The 20,193-nt window shown below is 36.5% G+C and overlaps 1 protein-coding gene across 2 annotated transcripts; it reads left to right on the top strand.

The window, feature by feature from the left end:
• The first annotated feature begins 1,215 nt into the window (after positions 1 to 1,215).
• LOC139690149 (UDP-glucose 6-dehydrogenase-like) lies at positions 1,216 to 13,917 on the top strand. 2 transcript variants are annotated; one of them, XM_071587411.1, is made up of 9 exons: positions 1,216 to 1,589; positions 1,691 to 1,828; positions 1,918 to 2,082; positions 3,141 to 3,338; positions 5,348 to 5,495; positions 5,606 to 5,700; positions 8,159 to 8,362; positions 9,177 to 9,332; positions 13,266 to 13,917. In XM_071587411.1, exons 1-9 carry the CDS (start codon positions 1,431 to 1,433, stop codon positions 13,440 to 13,442), a joined length of 1,440 nt encoding a protein of 479 aa, XP_071443512.1. In that variant the 5' UTR covers positions 1,216 to 1,430; the 3' UTR covers positions 13,443 to 13,917. The 2 variants fall into 2 exon arrangements, with proteins under 2 accessions (XP_071443512.1, XP_071443513.1); XM_071587412.1 differs by lacking the exons at positions 9,177 to 9,332; positions 13,266 to 13,917 and adding an exon at positions 8,519 to 8,791.
• Positions 13,918 to 20,193: the final 6,276 nt, after the last annotated feature.

The raw sequence follows: 20,193 nt of genomic DNA, 5'->3' as shown, positions 1-20,193 counted from the left end.
CGCGAAGTGCTGATTAAGCCATAACCATTCTGAATGGTTAAAATGCACGTAGTAGCTAAGGAATTAAAGTCACTCTTGAGAACATTGCAGAAACAGCGTCGGAGGAAGATGGAAATGAAAACAAATTATCACAAAACGAAATAACCTAGATTTAAGAAATATTTCGTTAAACATCAAATTAGGCAAAAGAAATGAATGAGATAAATTGAAACACTTCCAGTACATGGGCAGTATGTAAAATAAACGGGATGGCTGTTAAATAAATTGGGAGAATTCATTTAAAGAAACATTTACATTAGATCGATTTGACTAACAAATATTTGTTAAAATGAGTATTTTTAAGTTGAGTTAAAATTAAATGGCTCCGAAAATTCCATCTTAATAAAATAGAATGAGTATAGCTTACGGGGATATTGAAATGTGTGAACGGAGAACTTACCCACTTGTTGCGAGTGGCATCAGCGAAAGAGAACGACAAAAAACTCAGGAAGTATCGAATGTGGTAGGAGAAGAGAGGAGATTAGGGGCAGGGTGGATTCGAGGACGGTTGAGTGGAGGATGTTAAGAATTAATAGAATGGTCTTGATTAGAGATGGAACGTTAAATAAGTAGCGAGGATAGAGGCAAAGATTAAGCATTTTAGACCTCACGAAGAAGGAGGGATAGACATTAAGTCATGTAGCAGTTCTCAAGAACGAACTAAATTCAGCTAATAAACGGCAATTAAAGTATAATTTAATACATATTACTGCAATACTCCCTGCTATTTAGGCAGCTATCTCCAATTGTATAACAATCTTCATAGAATTCATAATGAAGCCAAATCATTTATGAATATAATTATATTTTTAAAGAAATTTTCGCAAAATATTAAAAGAACAGACTCGAACACCATTTATGTCGATAGCTAAGAAAACAATACATATGTGAGAAGGCAAACTTAAATATACTCTCACCCCACAAAAGCAAGCGCAGATATGGTTTTCTAAATTACATTATTAATGATACCATGGAGTGAATAACACTTACTTGATGAAGCCAGATAGCCGCATGCGATCACAGAGTCCTTACGTTAAAAGTCAACAACCGCAAACCAGGTGGACAAGACAGACAAGATAACCGCGGCTTCTTTTCGCTCACATGTTTATGACCACTAGCGCCACGCAAGTTGACTTAAGAAAAGCGTCCAGCTCGTTGCTTCTCTGTGCAGTTGATTCCGTGTCGTGTTTGTGTGTGAATGGTAGGAGTGTGTGATGTTACTTTCGGGTTGATATTTGAATTGATTTTATGCGAAACTGTTTACATTTTAATTTAAGTCTTTGGCACCAACACACACTAATGAAGTTTAGAAAAGATTAGATTTTATACGAAATTTCCTCGACTTAAGGATCTGTAATTACATATATTTTCAAAGTTTTTGTTTGTCAAAAATGCCGATTAAAAAGATATGCTGCATTGGAGCTGGATATGTAGGTGGTCCAACTTGTAGTGTAATGGCATTGAAGTGTCCAGATATAACTGTCACTGTTGTCGATAAAAGCAGGGAGAGGATAGCGCAATGGAATTCAGAAAAATTGCCTATTTACGAGGTGAGTTGCTCTTATTGTAATTGCTAATTTTATTAATAAATCTTGTTACACTTCGACGTCCTTTATCAAAATTGCTGCATTTTGTCGAAATAATATTGCAGCCTGGTCTGGACGCTGTTGTTCGAGAATGTCGAGGAAGGAATTTATTTTTTTCAACCGACATAGAAACCGCTATTAGAGAAGCAGAATTAATATTTATTTCTGTGAATACTCCAACGAAAACATTTGGCATGGGAAAGGTAACAAAGAAGAATATGTTAGGAAAACGACCATATCATGTAACGTGATATATGCCAGAAGTACAAGTGCTATTCATTTTTACAACCAGGGACGTGCAGCTGATTTGAAATATGTCGAAGGAGCTGCTAGAATGATTGCGAGTGTGGCTGCAGGTGATAAAATTGTTGTAGAGAAAAGCACAGTACCAGTTCGTGCAGCAGAAAGTGTACTGAAAATTTTGCGAGCAAATAATAAACCGGGTGTGAGCTACCAGGTGAGTGCCATGAAACATTGTTTTCCTCGTTAGACTTCGTAAATGCATGCTTTCCAGCAAATTTTAATCAGGATCACGCAGATCAAGTGTAAATATCTATTATTTGGTAGAATTGTATGATATTGGTTATTTCATTGAACTGTCGTTTGTATTATTTCTATGCAAAGAAATGGGGTCCAACTCTTTCATTCATGGTTGTGTCTCAGAACTCGTAATTTGTGAGTTTGGTGTAATATATGCAAAGGTTGTTGTGGTCCTCAACATTATTTATGTTATACATTACGTTATATTGTGGAGTGACTTAAGTTATGAATATTTATTGAGGTGTATTGACGTAAAAATCAAATGTAGTGTTCTGGCTTAAATGGATTGATATTGGAATGTAGTCTTTGGTAGGTATAGTTGAGTTGGCCAACAAATATTTGGGAATCATTAGAATTTTTCTTTTTTATCCTCTCGTGAAACATATTTCATCATGTAAAAATGCTAATGTGTGCCATTTAATTTTATTTAGGTTATCATGCATTTTAATATCTCCTTAATGCCCTGCACGATATATTTTATTAAAAGCGTAATTGTGCTACAGGCCAAAAGGTAAAAATCCAGTCTGGTTGTAGATTTCTTATATTCTTTTTGATCATAAATTTTTTGCAGGACTAAGCTGTAAGTTAAATTATTGTATATTTTTTTTCAGAAACAATATGAAAAAACAGAATAGGAAAAACACAATGTTAACGTAGATATTTCCTTGAAAAATTGATAGCATCCGAGTCCTTCATATTCCATTTAAATCTCTTCTATTATTGTTTTTTTTATTTTTCACAGATTAATGTACACCTGTACCATTATGAAATTTTTCAACCTGATAGAAGCTAGAAAATAGAAGAAATTATTTTTAATCTTACTTTAATCTGTTAATTGGTCAAAGTACGTAAATGTATAAACAGAAAGGAGTGGTTTTGACTCGATAGATGCACCCCTGATTAACTAATGCAATTTCTGTGTGCGGCACTTTGTTTTCCACAATATTCCTGTAATTCATTCTCATGCTTTCTCAGATTTTATCTAATCCTGAGTTCCTTGCGGAAGGGACAGCAATTGATGACCTGTTGAATGCTGATCGAGTATTAATTGGAGGGGAAGACACTCCTGAGGGACAGGCTGCCATTCATGAATTGTCCTGGGTGTATGAGCACTGGATTCCCAGAAGTCGAATTGTGACCATGAACACATGGTCTTCTGAGTTATCAAAATTGGTAGGTGCCACACAATGGCATGCTAAACTTATTTCTGAATTTCTGTTTATTTTTAGAATTTTTTCTGCTTAATCATGGACAAGAAATGTTGTGTCCAGTTTTTGGGTTTTTTCTATGAAAATCTGCTATTTTAGGTAATTCATAGTTCAGTTGAAGCACATAATTGAAATAAATGTAAGCAAATTCTTTTTTAATGATTTGGCACAATGTTTTTGCCCGATTTGAAAATTATTTTTAAAATGTTTTCAAACGTTTCAATGATTTCCAAATTAATAATAACAATAATAAAGTTGCCACAAGTGTAAGTATAGGATTCAGCATATTGATAAAGAATTTTAAATCTGACTTTTATGTTGAGGATACCATGTTTATTTCAAATGGCAAGAAGAAAAAAGGGGGAGTAAGTGGAGTAGCTAGGGTGAGGATAAGGATACCATGCAAAGGGTGTGGCTTATTGAAGAGATATTTCTCAAAGTATGCCTTAAGAGCGTACTGTTGATTCTAAATAATGGATAACCTTCTTTATGATGATGTTAGCAATAAAATATTAGTTCATCAGGGATATCACTTATTAATATGGTAAAAAAATTTCATGTTTGATGAAATTTGCATGCTTATGAGAGTCCTCAAGTCTCATAGTTCATGGAGAACTTTGTGTAGTGATGTGGGGGCTCTTGGGTGGGGTAGGGAGTTAGAAATGGGGTGAAAGAAGTGGAATGGATATGAAAGGATTGGGCGAGAGAAGGTAGGTGGTGGAGGAAATGGAAAAGGTTTGCAGAAAAAGGAGCAAATATCTTAATCTTTACTCTAAAATGGAAGTTAATCCACGGGTGAGATTTCCATGAACAAAGCACTTGGATTGGACCAAAATTCATGGTGGAGTGAAGTCATCTATGCAGAAGATGCATTGCCCCCACCAGACAATTAGAAATTGGCATAAAATCTTGATAAAAGCGGAACGGATATGGCAGACAAACTGGAAAGAGGCATGCCATCAGTATCCGTTGTTCTGATAACCAAAAGACAGCATAAACATAAATACAACATAACATAAATTAAAAACAAAAAGCTTCACAGAAATGCTTCTGTATTTGGGTTGGAAATCATTAGAAGAAAGATGATCCAATGCTAGGTTGAACTTAATTATAAATTCAGATCTGCATGTTTCAGTGCCAATTATTAATTATTCAGCGCTAATTATTCGCACTCCAGCATACTTTCATGGAATATGAATGTAAAATTTGGGAAATACACCTCAGAACGAGCAGACTCAAGGACTCCTTCCCACGGACAATATGGGAAAGTAATTGTAGGGTTAGAGAGCCCATGTGGAGGTGGAATTTCCCCTTCTTACTTTTCAATTCTAATTTGCACGTTATTTGATAGAATATGTATCTGCATGAGTGTAAGTTATAAAGGGTTTTTGAATAAATATATACTCCCCTGTGCATGTAGGTTTGCATAAATATGTAGGTTTTACATGTGCTTTTATGCTTCTTTAGGGGTGGTGAGAATGTAGATGTATTTGAAGATGTTAATAAGTTAAGCGTAAAATAAGATGCAGCTCCATTTGCCATGACCATTTGAAGTAATGGTGCCTGCTGTGTTGAATGTTCTTCATTGTCAGTGGTGGAAAGTGTTATGCACTGAGCGAGGTGCCTTCCCGTTTTGCAATTTGTATTAGCAGCCAGATTAACTGTTTCCTGATTAGAAGAGATTTGCAGTTCTCAAAAGTGTACTGCACTTTAGTCAGCTAATTACATTTATTGTTCTCATGTGCTGAATCCTGAGTGGCTATAGGAGGAGGGTGAGGGTGTGCTGGAGATTGATGCAATGAGTGACTGTCAGCATGCATGAGGATGCAGTCAAACCTAGGGTCATACAGCACTCCTAATCATGCTGCCTTTGTTGTGCAGAATTGTACTTTCATTCAAAATTGGCACCACATTCTGATCACCAATGCCAATAAATGCATACATTAATGCAAACGGTTCATTGTCTCTTTGCAGGCCGCAAATGCATTCTTGGCTCAGCGTATCTCAAGCATCAATTCTCTGTCGGCTGTTTGTGAAGCAACTGGAGCTGATGTGTCTGAAGTTGCCAAAGCAGTTGGTTTGGACTCTAGAATAGGTTCAAAATTTTTGCAAGCCTCCGTTGGTAAGAACAGTAGTATCATATTCTTTCGTTTGCTCAATTGTCAATCAACTTTCTGCTTTGAAATTATAGAAAAATATATTTTGTTGTTTAATATACTATCTGTTTTTTAGGTTTTGGAGGTAGTTGTTTTCAAAAAGACATTCTGAATTTAGTTTACATATGTGAGTGCTTGAATCTACCAGAAGTGGCTGCATACTGGCAACAGGTAAGTTCAAAGAGGATATTCTTGTACAAGAAGAGGTAAATACCTTAAATAAAATCTTTTGCTGATTACTAAGGTTAATGAAATAGAATGCTATCAGCATTTATCTTTAGGAAAAAAGCTATCAACATATTCATGCATATTTGTTAATAATTGTTTACCTGCCCTGTTTTAATATGCGAACATATTTATCCCATCTTTTTAAGCAAATTCAAAAGGAAAAGGTTAGCAGAAAACTTAAAAGAGATTCCAAAGGTATTTTGGTCATATGTCAAATCCAATAGCTTACCAAATCCAGTCAATTGATGCCCAAAATTGAAATTAATATAATGGAATAGAACATTTGCGGAAAAATACTAGCTTAATAAATCCTCCGGGCCAGATGAAATACCCACTTGTATATTTATGGGTCTTGCTTCAGAAATTGCACTGTATCTAGAAATAATATTGAAGTTGTCGCTGGATGATCACAAGGTTCCCAGAGATGGGAAAACGGCTAACATAGCACCAATATTTAAAAACAGAAAGAGGGAGGAACTGAGCAATGACAGACCTATTTCCCTCATATCCATTTCATGCAAGGTTATGGAATATACAGCCGCCAACTGTATTCCATTGTGAGATACATTGATGATCAGTAACACGGTTTCTGAAAAGGTTGATCCGGTAAGATCCAACTTGCACTTTTTGTTCATGATATTCTCACTTCATGAAAGAGCAATGTTCAGGTGGACATGATTTTTCTAGAATTTAAGAAAGCATTCAACAAAGTACCTCATAGCAAACTACTTACAAAGCTAGAAGCATATGGCGTTGATAAAAATATCGGGGGTTGAATTAAAAATTACTCAGGTGTGTACTCACCCCATTGCCACATACCCTAGCAATGACTTGCCTGGCACGTAAATAAAGAAATATGTTATAGAAAGAGGGAATGTTTTCAAATACATACAGTACATGAATTTTTTTCTGACCCATCATTTCTTCTAATAACTTGAATTAATTTGTTGTTTATTTATTAGACTTGCCATTACCATCAGCACAAAGGTGATGGTTTGTTCAGACCAGGGATGGTTGCTTGAGGGCTGATTGAATGCTTTTGTCACTTCTGTAAAGATAGAATAAGAACAAAATGATAGAGAGTAAAGCGTGTTAAGGTTGGATGAATTCAAGTTCCATTTCTCTCCATGAGTTTTGCCTCAAATTCTGACATCAATTTAGTGGCGATGTAGTGGAAGAAGTATACCATGTCTGCTGCATGTTATTTGCATATGAAAAAATAGAAGTGATGCCGGAGAATATCCAAACAATAAATGCACAACTACTGTCATTCTCAACCCAAAGAGTGTAAGTGCACGCAGTCTAACACTACTGACTTTGCTCTAACTCCCTGCTTCAGTAACATGTATTTTGAAAATGGCCTCCTCATTCCGGCTAGTGTTCAACTGGGCATAGCCTCTTAGGATTCAACAAAGTTTTTTTCGATGGAGAGGAAACAAACTATGCAAATTTCACTTGAATAGAGATTTATTCACGACCCGGGTTTCAAACACTTAATGTCATCTTCAGGTGACTATACAGAGTTACTCTGTATAGTCACCTGAAGATGACATTAAGTGTTTGAAACCCGGGTCGTGAATAAATCTCTATTCAAGTGAAATTTGCATAGTTTGTTTCCTTTCCATCATGGATAAATTTCACAGGGTTAACCCTAATACCGTTCGGTTTGTTAAAGTTTTTTTCTTTTCCGTTTAATATAATTCAGGTATGTCATTAAAATATGTAATTTCCCAAATTTTTGCTCTCAGGGAATGTTTTCCATATTGGTTTAACATTTCTTCGGGTTTCAGTTGGCACACACATTTATTGTGAAGGTGCATGGGTTTCTAGAAGATGGATTTAAATTTCTGCCATTTTGTTTATTTCAAACTTAAGCCATTCAGCTTAAAGATGATTGAGATGGATCTTCAGGGGCCATAATGATGACATTTCAGGGGGTTGGCAGTAGAAACATGGCTTGTTGTGGCTGTGTGAGGAGGTGGTTTATAGTGGTACAAGCTGTATGAATCCATCTATGGATTGAATTTACATGTTTCTTTGCCAATCTACCATTAATTAACCATTATTACATTGAACCAAACTTTATGATTGAGGGCATGAATTGTACATGAAATAATTTTATTAATTACATAAGGAAAGATGCTGGCCCCCATGCCATTTACCGTGTGGTGATGGGAAGTGTTTTTGTCACTCTGTTGTAATATTCCAGTGTTCATTGCATTATAATAGAGAGCCGTTAATGACCTCAACTTTTTACAATTTTCATTACTGTACTTTCTGAACTGCCATAGAGAGTATTTCATTCCTGTTATGGGATGAATTCTCAGGTTTAAATTGAAATTTTTCCATTCGGAGATCTGCTCCCCCTGCTTCACCTCTTAATGAAGTCTTTTCACCCTAGGTTATTGATATGAATGAGTACCAGAAGTCAAGGTTTTCAGAAAAGGTAATCGAGTCACTTTTCAATACCGTGACCGGAAAGCAAATTGCCCTGCTTGGATTTGCATTTAAAAAGAACACAGGGGACACAAGGGAATCACCTGCCATTCATGTCGCAAAGACGCTGCTGGATGAAGGTGCAAGGCTGCATATTTATGATCCTAAGGTATTTTTTAATTTTTTATAGCACTTAAAACTAGCTTTTAAGTTGGATTAATAAATTTTGCAGCTTGGATAACTGGCAACATGTATTGGCCTGGTTATCTTAAACTGAAATGCCTAATTTAGTTAGCATAAGATTATTTTTCATTATTTATTTCAGGGGAAAATTCTTTCTTTTAAAATATTTAGCATCAAGTTGATGATTGCAGTTGACAGACTCATAACTTGTGAAACATCTGCAAATTCTAAATTCTTCAAAATGACTTGTCCAATTTTGTCTTGAAGTGCATCTTCAAATTGTATGGCAGTAAAGTTTGGACATTCCAGATGTACAGTGTGGCAATAGTGCTGAATAATGCTATCACAAATTTTGGGCAGTGTCAGGAACTGATAGTTTTATATGAAGCCAAGGGAAAAGTTCACTATGATGACAGAAATTTATTGAGGGTGCAATATGGTTTGTTTGTGTTTATTAATAGTTGTGCATTGCTATGCAAATATGGTGTCTGATATTCAATTCTATTCAGTAGTGTTAATCATGAGATATTTTTCAAGCAAAGTTCTTGAAATGGACTTTAATTATATTTCAAGCCACATTCAGGTTTCTTGTATGAGATTAATGCCTGTAATTGGGAAATGGTCTTTATATGAAGTCAAAATTCAATGGGACTTTTTGCTTAAAATGTTCTCTGTGATGCTAGATACTTCCTTGATTTTCTTTTCTCTGTGTTTTAATTAGCATTTACGGTGAAATATGTTTGGATTGATCCCTCCCTAATATATGGTGATGATGTTTCTTGGATATATCTCTTTTTTAGGTTGACTCAAGCCAGATTATGCATGACTTGACACATCCCATGATGACTGATCAACCAGAAAATGTGAAAAATTCAATTGAAATCCACAGCGACCCATATTCAGCTACAAGTGGTGTACATGCCATTGTTCTCTGCACTGAATGGGATGAGTTTACGGTACATTCTTTTCTTTTTTTGTGCTCCCATATTTCCTTGTTACAATATGCAGTGCAAGCTTTGTCAGTGAAACATTGCAGTGATAATTTGCTTAAGTATATTAATGAAATAGGTATGCACAGCTGTGCATTTATAGGCCTAAAGTGTGTGAGTTATGGAAGTGGTGTGTGTATCCTACATTTTTAAAGACAAGATGTTTTGGGGAATCATGTCAAAATGACTCCTCATTAGGTTTTAAAATTATGGAATAGTACCGATTTCTTTCAATTCGCTTGATACAGGGCAGCTGCTTTATGTTTTCAGTATATCTCTGAACTGTTTTTGAAGCCATTTTATCTACCATTGTTTCTTCTCGGTATTCATGTCTTTGATTTTTCATTCGGGAAATAGTGTGCTGCATTTGTATTTATATACATAATAATATTAATTGCACAGTAAAATTCTGAACTGTAAATGAACTTTCATCAATTTTTGTTTGAATTGCATTCATAAATCCTCCTTAAAAATATTTTAAGGTGTTAGTCATTAATATATTAATTATATGGTAGTCATTAGTCTGTAGTATTTCTCTCCCTTCATTTGCTGAGAATACAAATCTTATAATGTTGTTGTTGTTGAACTTTTCAAATCTCAAATAGGCAAATTTTAAATTTATTTGTTTTCCATTTATGATAAATTTATTGGAATAATGAAGTAAAGTTTTTCTAAGTAGTGAGGCAATCAGGGAGAGCATCTGCGGAACATTGTCCATCATTAAATGATAATAGGCAATTTTTTTCTGTTCATGTATATATACACCTATCAAATACCTAAAAGTTGGATGTATGACTATTTAAAACATGCGAAAGTGTGACGATCACATGTTATCTACTAAAAAATTGGTGTGAAACTTGCTTTGAACCCATTGTGGTCACACCTCCAAGCCATTAATATAATTGCCTCAGGGTCAGTTAGACCGTATGCTGAAAAACAGCTGTCATTTTTGTGTGACCTGAGGTGAAGCCTTAAAAATATTACTGAATTATTATTTATTATAATGGGTAATCTAACATTTAAGGTAGGTTTTGGATGGACACTTGCTGCCAAACAATTCTCTTGTTCCTCCTGGTAAACACATCGAAACATCATACTCTAAAATAAGCTCCTCTTCAGATCTGTATTCGTTCTTCCTCCCTTAATTTGGTCTAGCATCCCTATCTTATTCCTGCCCCTTCCTCATTTTCCTAGCATCCTCCCCTCTATCACAGTCTTCTACATCTTATTGTCAATCAATTAGCTGTGCATCCATCCTTCTTGCCTCTTTGGATTTCTCCCAAAAATCCGCTCTCCACCCCTCATCATGCCTATAAATTCCTCGTTTGTTTTCCTCTCAGTCCACTTCACCTTATATCCTTCTCCACACTTACTTTTCAAACGCCTCCAATTCATGCCAATTATCTTGCTGTACTGACCATGTTTCCAAAATTACCCTCCCTATCAAAGTTTTAACGAGCCTTTTTTTACCATCCTTAATCAACATACCAGTCATCAATTCCCTCCTCCTTGTGAAAACTTCTTTGCCTAATGCAATTCTTCTCCAGATGTCCCAACTACTTTGACCATTTTGATCCAAAACACTCTCAAGATACATAAACTGTTCCACTTGCTCTAATTTTTGCCCTCCTGTTTTAATATTGCTTATGCTTATTATTGCCTATATGCTTAGCTTTAGGTAATTTCTTTCTGGAAAATCTCATAACCTTTGTTTTATTTACATTTATTCTCATGGCATATATATCGCACTGAATTTCCAATTCACTTGGCAATGCTTGGAACCCCTCAACCGACTGACGAACTAGATCTTGTTTATCAGGGGATCTAACTAATTTTATGAATTGTTCACCAACTTTCATGCCTAATTTTATCAAATATACTAGAATATATGAGGGTCATCCGGAAAGTAGTACCCGTTCGTGAAATAAAGACACAAAAGTAAATATTAACAAACATTAAGCAAATTAAGGCATTTGTCATAACGTGTGACAAGTTTCTGTATTCCTGCTGCATAGTCCTTCGCCGCCAGCTCATTGAGATACGCGAGGGACCCATCTTGCACAAATTTTTGCATAATGCAGATGGTGTTTAACAATTTCATGAACAATTGTTCGAGAAACATTGGGAAAATGCTCACAGATGTCATCAATTGTGACGCGCCGATCGTTCCTCACGAATTCGTCAACTGAGCTCACCAGTTGGTCTGTAATGACAGACGGTCTCCCCGAACGCTCATCGTCGTGTGTGTTCCCCCTCCCCATGTTGAAGTTGCGACACCACCGCCGAACAGACGACTCGTCCATTACATTGTCTCCACACACCTCCTTTAATTGGCGATGAATATCACATGGGCGAACGTTTCTTGCATTGAGGAATTTAATCACTGCCCTCACTTCACAACTGGCGGCGTTCTCAATTTTTTTAAACATTGTAAACAATCACAGAAACAACACAGGCAATGCTAGCGTCACGCAACTTGGCTCAGAGAAGGCAGACAAGCCACTGAAGCTATCTGGCCTCGTCCAGCGGCTACTCGCATCGTCAGCACTTCATGCGGCACGAACGGGTACTACTTTCCGGATGACCCTCATATAATTTCTTTGATATCATTGTGCAGTTGTGTAGAATTTGATAATATGATAATTTTACATTGTTTAAAAATTTGCAAAAATCTACTTTGTTTGACCAAATCATCATAATATCTCCAAATATTTTTTTTCAATAAAATTTTAGGGGCACACTCCCAAGAGACTAGCCTTTCAAATGACATAAGTTCCATTGCCAATGTCGAAAAAAAGTGCCGTAAACTCTTGATTATCTGTTTTGAGGATTATTGGTGCTGCTCTCTTCCCTGCACCTGAATATTTAAATAAAATTACTTAAATATTTAATACTATGAAAGCTAAATTTACTTTTTAATACAAGTTTGAAATACCTGGGCTTTCTAAAAAGTTCTAGGTTCCACAAAATCAAAGGTTGTCGATAGTATAAAATGTTTTATTGGTAACATTTTTGTAGTATCCTTTTCCCATTATGTTTCCCCTGCATGCATTAACCCTAAGAGTTCAATGTTCTCCTTTAAGGCAAGTATTACTGTGCAAAAAGGAAGTTATTAACTATCTATACTGCATAATTTCGATTGGTATCTTATGACAAATATGAACATGCATCTGCAATGCCAATATTTGTCCTTTGCCAGTCATTTGTTTATTCCTGACCATGGGATTGGTTTAATTTTCTGGGGAAAATGCATTCTGCTCTTCATTTATTGGTGGTTGTTTGTTCTTCTGAAACTATCTTTAAACCTTTATAAAAATGGTTTAAATGGAAAAAATGTACTTTCCATTGCTAAATAAACTTCTATCGATCACTTGGATTAAAATCGAGAGTTTCAGTATTTATAAATTGGTGTATATCATTACCATATTTTCTGCACATCTCATTTATCCATCTTTTCTGATTATCCCTGCTCCTACATGCATCCATTAGCTCTTATAATCAAGAGTTAGCTGTGTATTTCATCTTAAGATTGAAGTGCTGAATTTGCCTTGGGCAAATTAGTAGAATGTATAATTTTGTCCATTCAAACACATTAAATTTATTTGGAAAATATTCTGGCAAACATTATAACAAAATTTTGATATTAGAATCAGAGGCTAAACGTCAGTCAGAACTACCGCATTAAACACAACGGTGTTTGTCACACTTCTTATACAGGCTTGTGTTATGTTACTAAATTCATGTTAGACTATATTGGTCTAATACATATTTTTTAACTCTGTGCTCTAAGTTTAATGTATTACAATATACTATGTAATATTTCTACTATTAGAACTTTTCTTAACTCATTTACTGTCCTTAATTTTGTCTTAATCAATGATATTTTATATCTGTCTGCAGAATTTGGATTATGGGAAAATATACGAGGGAATGATGAAGCCTGCATACGTGTTTGATGGAAGGAAGATATTGGATCACAAGAAACTAATAAAAATAGGCTTTCATGTTCAGACAATTGGGAAAAGACTACAGCGGCCTTTAGTGAACAGACTTTGGGGGAGTCCTAACCAGGTTTGATTGCTCAGAGACTATCCGAAAGAGATGCATCAGGACATTGGCCATCTTATGTGCAATAATCATATCTTGAATATTTCATTCCCCCACTTATAATTGATTTTTATGTTAACTCGCTCATGAGATGTGTTTCCCCTTTATATTCCCACTTGTGTATCATGCTGGTGTGTGACATCCATGCTTTTGTTCTTGCACCTGTCCCTACAAAGGTACACTGAAGTCTTAACATTTTGTTAACTGTGATTCCATTCCAATTAAAGTGAAATCCTTTGCTTGTTTACACCTTTTGTTTTGAATTCTTTAGGCATTTTGATTCTGATTGTCACTGTATTTCATTTTAGTTTGCCTGCCAATTTTTACTTTTATATAATGTTTAGCACACATAATTGCACTGTTAAATTCTTTAGTTTTTCAACTTTGTAAGATCAGTATTATTTTAATTTATAACTGATTTTACCTCTCATGGCAATTATATATTCTTCTATTATATCATATGTTATCATTCCATGTAGGAAATGTCTATATAATGCAGATTTTTACTGTCATGCTTTTTATATTGTTTTTATTTCTAAATTCATAATAAAAGTCACATATTTTAAAACATTGTGATTAGTTTTATTTTGGGAAGACACACAAATCTTTCCAAATAATTGAATTCCAATAAAAGCCAATATCAATTTTTCAGCAGTGTTTTAGTGGCCAGGAAACCCAGAAATGCTGGGAATTCCACTTATTTTTCTCCAGGGAAATACCAGGAATTTTAAAGGATTGACCCCAATCTTGGGATTTTAAGTATACCTTCTCATCTTGAAAATAGTCATGCATGCATAAAAATAATGTGTTAAATGATTATGAATTGAAATTCAGAATGGTTAATTCTGTGTAAAAATACCATTAAAAGGATAAACTGAAATTCCTTCCTTGTTGGATTACAGTTGATATGCTGCCCGCAGGAGGGCTTGGTGTGTGCTCTGGGCTGATTATCATAATTCTATCCTCAATATCCAATTTGTGAAGTCTGTTTCATTCTGACTTCTATATGTCTCAAATGTGGAATGCATAAATATTATCCCATGCCAGCTAAACTCTGGTCAAATAATCTAATTAATTTCTAATTCCTATTTTTATGTTCCATTTTTATCTAATATAGGTAATGAATAACTGATCATAGCACTTTTCTACTTGATGAAATTTTTATTTTACGACCAGGTTTTGATGTATTACATCATCATCAGGTCACCTGATGATGGTGTAATACATAGTTATTCATGATGTTCAACTTCTGCCAAATCATGCCTGAAGCTATTCAATTTGTTTATCTAGGTATTACTAAGAAAATAAAATGAAAACTCCTGTGGTCGTCATAAGTAGCACCACCCGTCCTGCAGTGAAAACAAAATTTGTTTTGACGATTTTTGGGAAAAGAAATTCCACGACAGTGACCAACCAAAACCTCTCAACCAAAACATCCTTTTGCAGTAGTTGGTGGGAATGTTTCTTCCTCGCCAGTGACAAACTGTAGACACAAACACTCAAACCATTTGGAGTTATTGACGGAGTTCAAGGGATTCTGTTGAGGATACCTGGGTTAATGAACAGTTGTGCGCTGTCCGTGACTGTTTACAGGAATAAATTCTGCACCAGGAACAATTACAGAGCTGACACACTCAAAATCACTCAGGAGAACAATCACTCACACACTCAATAAGGGTCTAACTACTGGGAGAATATTACTCAAATTGAGCAAAGTTAGAAAAAAACAGGGAAAGACAAGAGTGTGTGTCGGATATTTTGGTTACATTGTAGCCTTCCTAAGCAAACTGAGGGAAAAATGGACATGCACCAAAGGTTGTAAGTAGAGCACTTCACTTACAACCCTTTGTTGTTCAGAGGTTTAATGGGTATACACAGGGTGCGGCAACAAAACTTCCTTATTTTTAAAACGCAATAAAACCCATTTATGAAACAATCTTTTTATTATTTTTTTATCTAGGTATGTATTTAAAGTTTTGTTTTATGCAGTTTGGTGAATCAAATCAGATAGGTGACTCCTCCTGAATAAGCCGATAGCCCATACACTGAATAAGCCGATTTCTGACATTTGTCATGACCTTTGCCAGCATAGCAGCAGGTATATTAGAAATTTCTGCCCAGATGTTGTCCTTCAGATCTTGCAGGGTCCTTGGATAGTTGACATAAGCGTGAGATTTCAAAAAACCCCATAAAAATCGCAAGGGGCCTAATTGGGGGAGTGGGCTGGCCACTCCAAAGTTATGTTGTCGCACCCTGTACTTATTAGCATTGTACTTTTTGTGATTTACATTACCTGAACAGCAAACCGTCAGACTATACCATTTATATTAATTTCTCTGAAGATGAACCCCTGGGGTTCAAATTCTCTATAAGATAATAAAGTGCTCTTACCTGGTTCGTGGATAGTTAAGGAGTAAGAAGTTACAATGCTTGGCCAAAAGAGAACAGCAGGCGGTATCATGACCCAGAGTTCCGGTGCTAAACAGTGGTTGAGGGAAATAACTGACAATTATGCAGGGTATCATATTGCAATCGTCTAGTCGCAATGGGGGAAGTGGGGTTTTCTGGCCAACGAGTGCGTCGAGAGAAATGAGTGCAATTGGGGTGCTTGTTTCGGGAATAGGCCAGAGGATGCAAGGGTTGGGCATTGGTTTCTGTCACAAATGGCTGTGCATTTCAGAAACCAGCAATGTGTGATGATCATAGTGGCAATACAGGGTCCTGTATAGTTAGGCCCTATAATGCCTTCTTAACTTATTTTGGCTTGCCTTGTACAGTGAGGAAAGCCTTAAGCACCTCATTAGCACTATTTAGGGACTACAATGGCCTAAATGCGAGCTACAGAATCAGTTTGCAAGTTTTAAGAAAGATAGTAATCACCGAAATACTGAGGATACGTGGAATCACTTTCTTGAGATCATGTGCTCAGCAAGCAATCGAGTTCATTTCCAGTTAATTTATAAATGATAACATGGAACCTAGATGGTACAACGCAGATCTGAGAAAGGTATTACGACGTCAAAGGCTATGTCAGGCCAAGATGAAAAATATTAGGAATGAATTCTCTAGCTAGACAAGAATTGAGATCAATTTTGATTACAAGATATCTAGGGCGAATGCCAAGAATGAATTTCCTAAAGCATTCAGTGAATTCATAAGGAAAAGGTTTGCGAAAAATTTGAAAGAGAATCCAAAAGCATTGTGGTCGTACCAAGGGATCATTATAACCTAGTCCAACCTCATTAGTATCATGTTCAGGTAAAAATCAGTGTGGTGTGTATTCATCACCTGCCACACACCCTAAGGATGGCTTGCAGGGTACATAAATAAATAATATTTCACCTAATCCCTCCGATGCCTTACCAAATCATGCCGATCAAGCAATGCCCAAAATTAAAATCTCACATAATAGAATAGAACATTTGGTAAGCTATCGGAGATATTCGGGTAGACATTGGTGAGAACGCCTTGAAAGAAGGAATTTAATACTCATAAGCTAGTCTTTTCCAAACTACTGGTTACTCCAGCTTTTGAGTGAATTAAATGTTGGCTTATATCCATGAACCTCTGTGATGTACGACCAAAATACTTTCAGATTCTCAAGAAAAATAGATTTAGATTCAGGAATAGTAGATAGTATTAAATTATCTGTTCAATGGAATACAAGGTAATATTAGTTTAAACATTCTTTTATTTTCTCAATGTAGTCCCACTCATTATCACTCTCTACTGATAAGCACATCGATTTCAGGTAATGATAATGACTATTTAGGAATTTATCATCAATGGGTTAACTGCCTAAAAAAAATGAGGACACTGTAGTGAGTTACTTAGTCGGCCCGGTGAAAGTATTTTTGCAAATCGGATAAAGGGGTGCCTTCGCCTTATGCTTCCTTAATGCTCACACAATTAGATAAATGCCATTTTGCAGAGCATCTAATGGAACAAGGCCACTACTTCACTTAGAACAAAAAGTCTTGTCGCGTCGCACCACTTGCCACCCCTTGCCATCCGTTGCCATGGATTCGTAAAAATGCAGGCGGGAATGGCGGAGAGGAAAATATTTTCGAGTTCATGTCTGATGTGGAATTTTTCCACGGAAGCGGGAAACACCCTTGCATCATTCAACGTAATAACGTTACTGTTGCAACGATTATCTGTTTGTCAACTCACCTTCGGATGAATACAGTTTGTACTTTGAAAAAATTATGCACGTATGATTCCTCGAAACTACTTGTATCAAACCAGTTTTAAATATAAAGTTGTGACGTCTTTTCTCGTCGGATATGATTTCTTTAAGTACCCACAGTGGGATCTCAGAACCCAAACTGCGCCATTAAAATTTTTCGGGGAGTTTGACGAAGAAAGCCGACCCCGAAGATTAATGAGATGGATAATTTGTGGAAATATTACTAATTAATAAATATTATTATTAATATTAATGTTTTTATATACGATAATACTTACTTACCGTTTATCACTAATTGAATCATTAAAACGTTTTAACATCAAACTAGATAAATGTGATGAAAAAGTCAAAATCTGTCGCGTGTTAGGCTTCATTTAGAATATGCTACAAGTGTATGGGATCCTCACAAAGTTGGATTAATAGCTGAATTGTATCACGTGCAGCGTAGAGGAGCTAGATTTGTAAAACGCTGTTATGAAAAAATTTGTAGCGTATCCAAAATATTACAGGAGCCAGATAGGGAATCACTTTCGGAGCAAAAGGTAAATTAGAGATTGAAGCTCTTGCATAAATTGGAAGAACGTCTCTATCAGTGCCGTTGAAAATTTATTATTACCCCCATCGTGCTACAATTGGAGAGATAATGTTAATAAAATTAGTGAGATTAAGTGTAGAATACATGGTCCGTGCAATAAGTTTCGTGACTGGTTCGCTGTAGCCTCAAAGGAGCAGTGGACGGGGGTCCGACCGTTCGGCTCGGTAGAGGGGTCCCCCACCACTCAGACGCACTTTAGTTCAGCCGCCTCCGGGAATGCGTTGAGACAGGAGGTGGATTTTTGTGACGTGTGATTGTTTGTGGTGTCGTCCCGCCAACATGAACCGAACCGTCGAGCAACGCTACGCCGTGAAGTTCTGCGTTAAACTCAGGAAATCCGCGTCGGTGACCCTTGAACTCATTAAACAGGCTTATGGGGATGATGCCTTATGCCGTACAAGCGTTTTTGAGTGGCACAAAATGTTAAAGGAAGGCCAGGAGCTCGTCGAAGACGAGCAACGTGTCGGACGCCCGACGACCGCTCGAACCGATGCTCAGGTGGACAAAGTGAAAAACCTTTTGGACTCAGACAGGCGTTTAACCATGGCCCTCATCATTGAGGAGACCGGCCTTTCAGTCGGAACTGTCAACACCATTGTGACAAAGGATCTTGCGATGAGGAAAGTGTACAGTACTAATCGGTTTCATTAATGTGATGTGAAAACACGGAGCAATGACTTGCATGACTCCTTGTCCTTACTTCCTGCTATGAAACTATAGTTTTTTAAAACAATGGATGGAAGATTGAAATCCCCTCCGATTGTAATTTTTTTATTGTGTAAATGGAAATTCAAAATAGAGACCTCTCTTTCTAGTTCTAAAATTGATGATTCTCCGGAATTGGCGGATCTGTAGCATGCACAAATGTAGACTCTTTTTAACCGAGGGCTTTTAATGGAACACCTACACTTTCTATTACTATACTATTAGGGAAAGACTCACTTCTGCTTTGGTGAATATTTTTAATAGATGTGAACATTCCCTCCCCCCCCAATCCTATTTTTTCTATGCCTTCTGCTAATTCTAAAGCCCCTAGGAAAAATCTCCTCGTCTGCGATGCCTTGAGATAACCAGCTCTCAGTTACTATGATTATATCATATTATTAAGAATAAGTGTAAAGCAGCCAGTTAGAAGTTGTATCGCCAAAGTGCATGATGTGTTAACAGTGCGTGATTTTGAACGGTATGTGAAATTGAAGAGTGTGCGATTATGGACGTATTATGGCGATGGACGGTGCGTGGTATGTACTCGTATGGTGTGAACTAGCCCATGGATGATGGTAAAGATACGGGTTGGTTATCTTTAAGTGTCATTGTATATAAGTGCATTTTGTCTCCTATCTGTATTTGTCTGTGTATGTGTTTATGTTCGTTGTAAGATTGACCATTGACCAGACTTCACCGTTGCCACCAGGACAATTGCCTTATTGCAATGATAAATTCTGGCTTCGGTACTTTTAATCATATGGTAAAATTCGGCTGTTTTTTTTTCAAACTTCGGCAGTTGATTGCCACTACGGAGGTAATTCTATTATTGATAAATTTCCATGTGCCAAGTCTTATACGCCGATATTCTTGTCGGAATTCTTCTGTGAATGGCCAGTGTAATGTTTATTAAGTCAATTCCCGCTAGTTGACGTACTTTATAACCTACCAAATATCCTAAACTCATATGCTCCTGAATCCTAGTCGCTACCTTCTGCGATGCTTCAACCGTACTCTCGAACGATTAAGGGGCTTCAGAAACGATGCAAGGGCAGGGCGCAAGTCTATGAAGTCCTCTCCAATTCCCCGAAAAAACTTTCCCAATCTATTATTGACCCCTCAATCCGAGACTCCAAATCACGCCTCCACGGTCAAATCGCAGGACAATTGATCAAATGCTTAACTTTACTGGCACTTTAAACTCCGCCCCAACCCGCTTCACCTCCAAATTC

Source organism: Hetaerina americana, unplaced genomic scaffold (assembly GCF_022747635.1).
Source record: "Hetaerina americana unplaced genomic scaffold, ioHetAmer1.1.p SCAF_3, whole genome shotgun sequence".
NCBI classification, from domain to species: domain Eukaryota; kingdom Metazoa; phylum Arthropoda; class Insecta; order Odonata; family Calopterygidae; genus Hetaerina; species Hetaerina americana.
The sequence above is the reverse complement of the archived record's forward strand: the minus strand, read 5'-3'. Positions and strand labels throughout refer to the sequence as shown.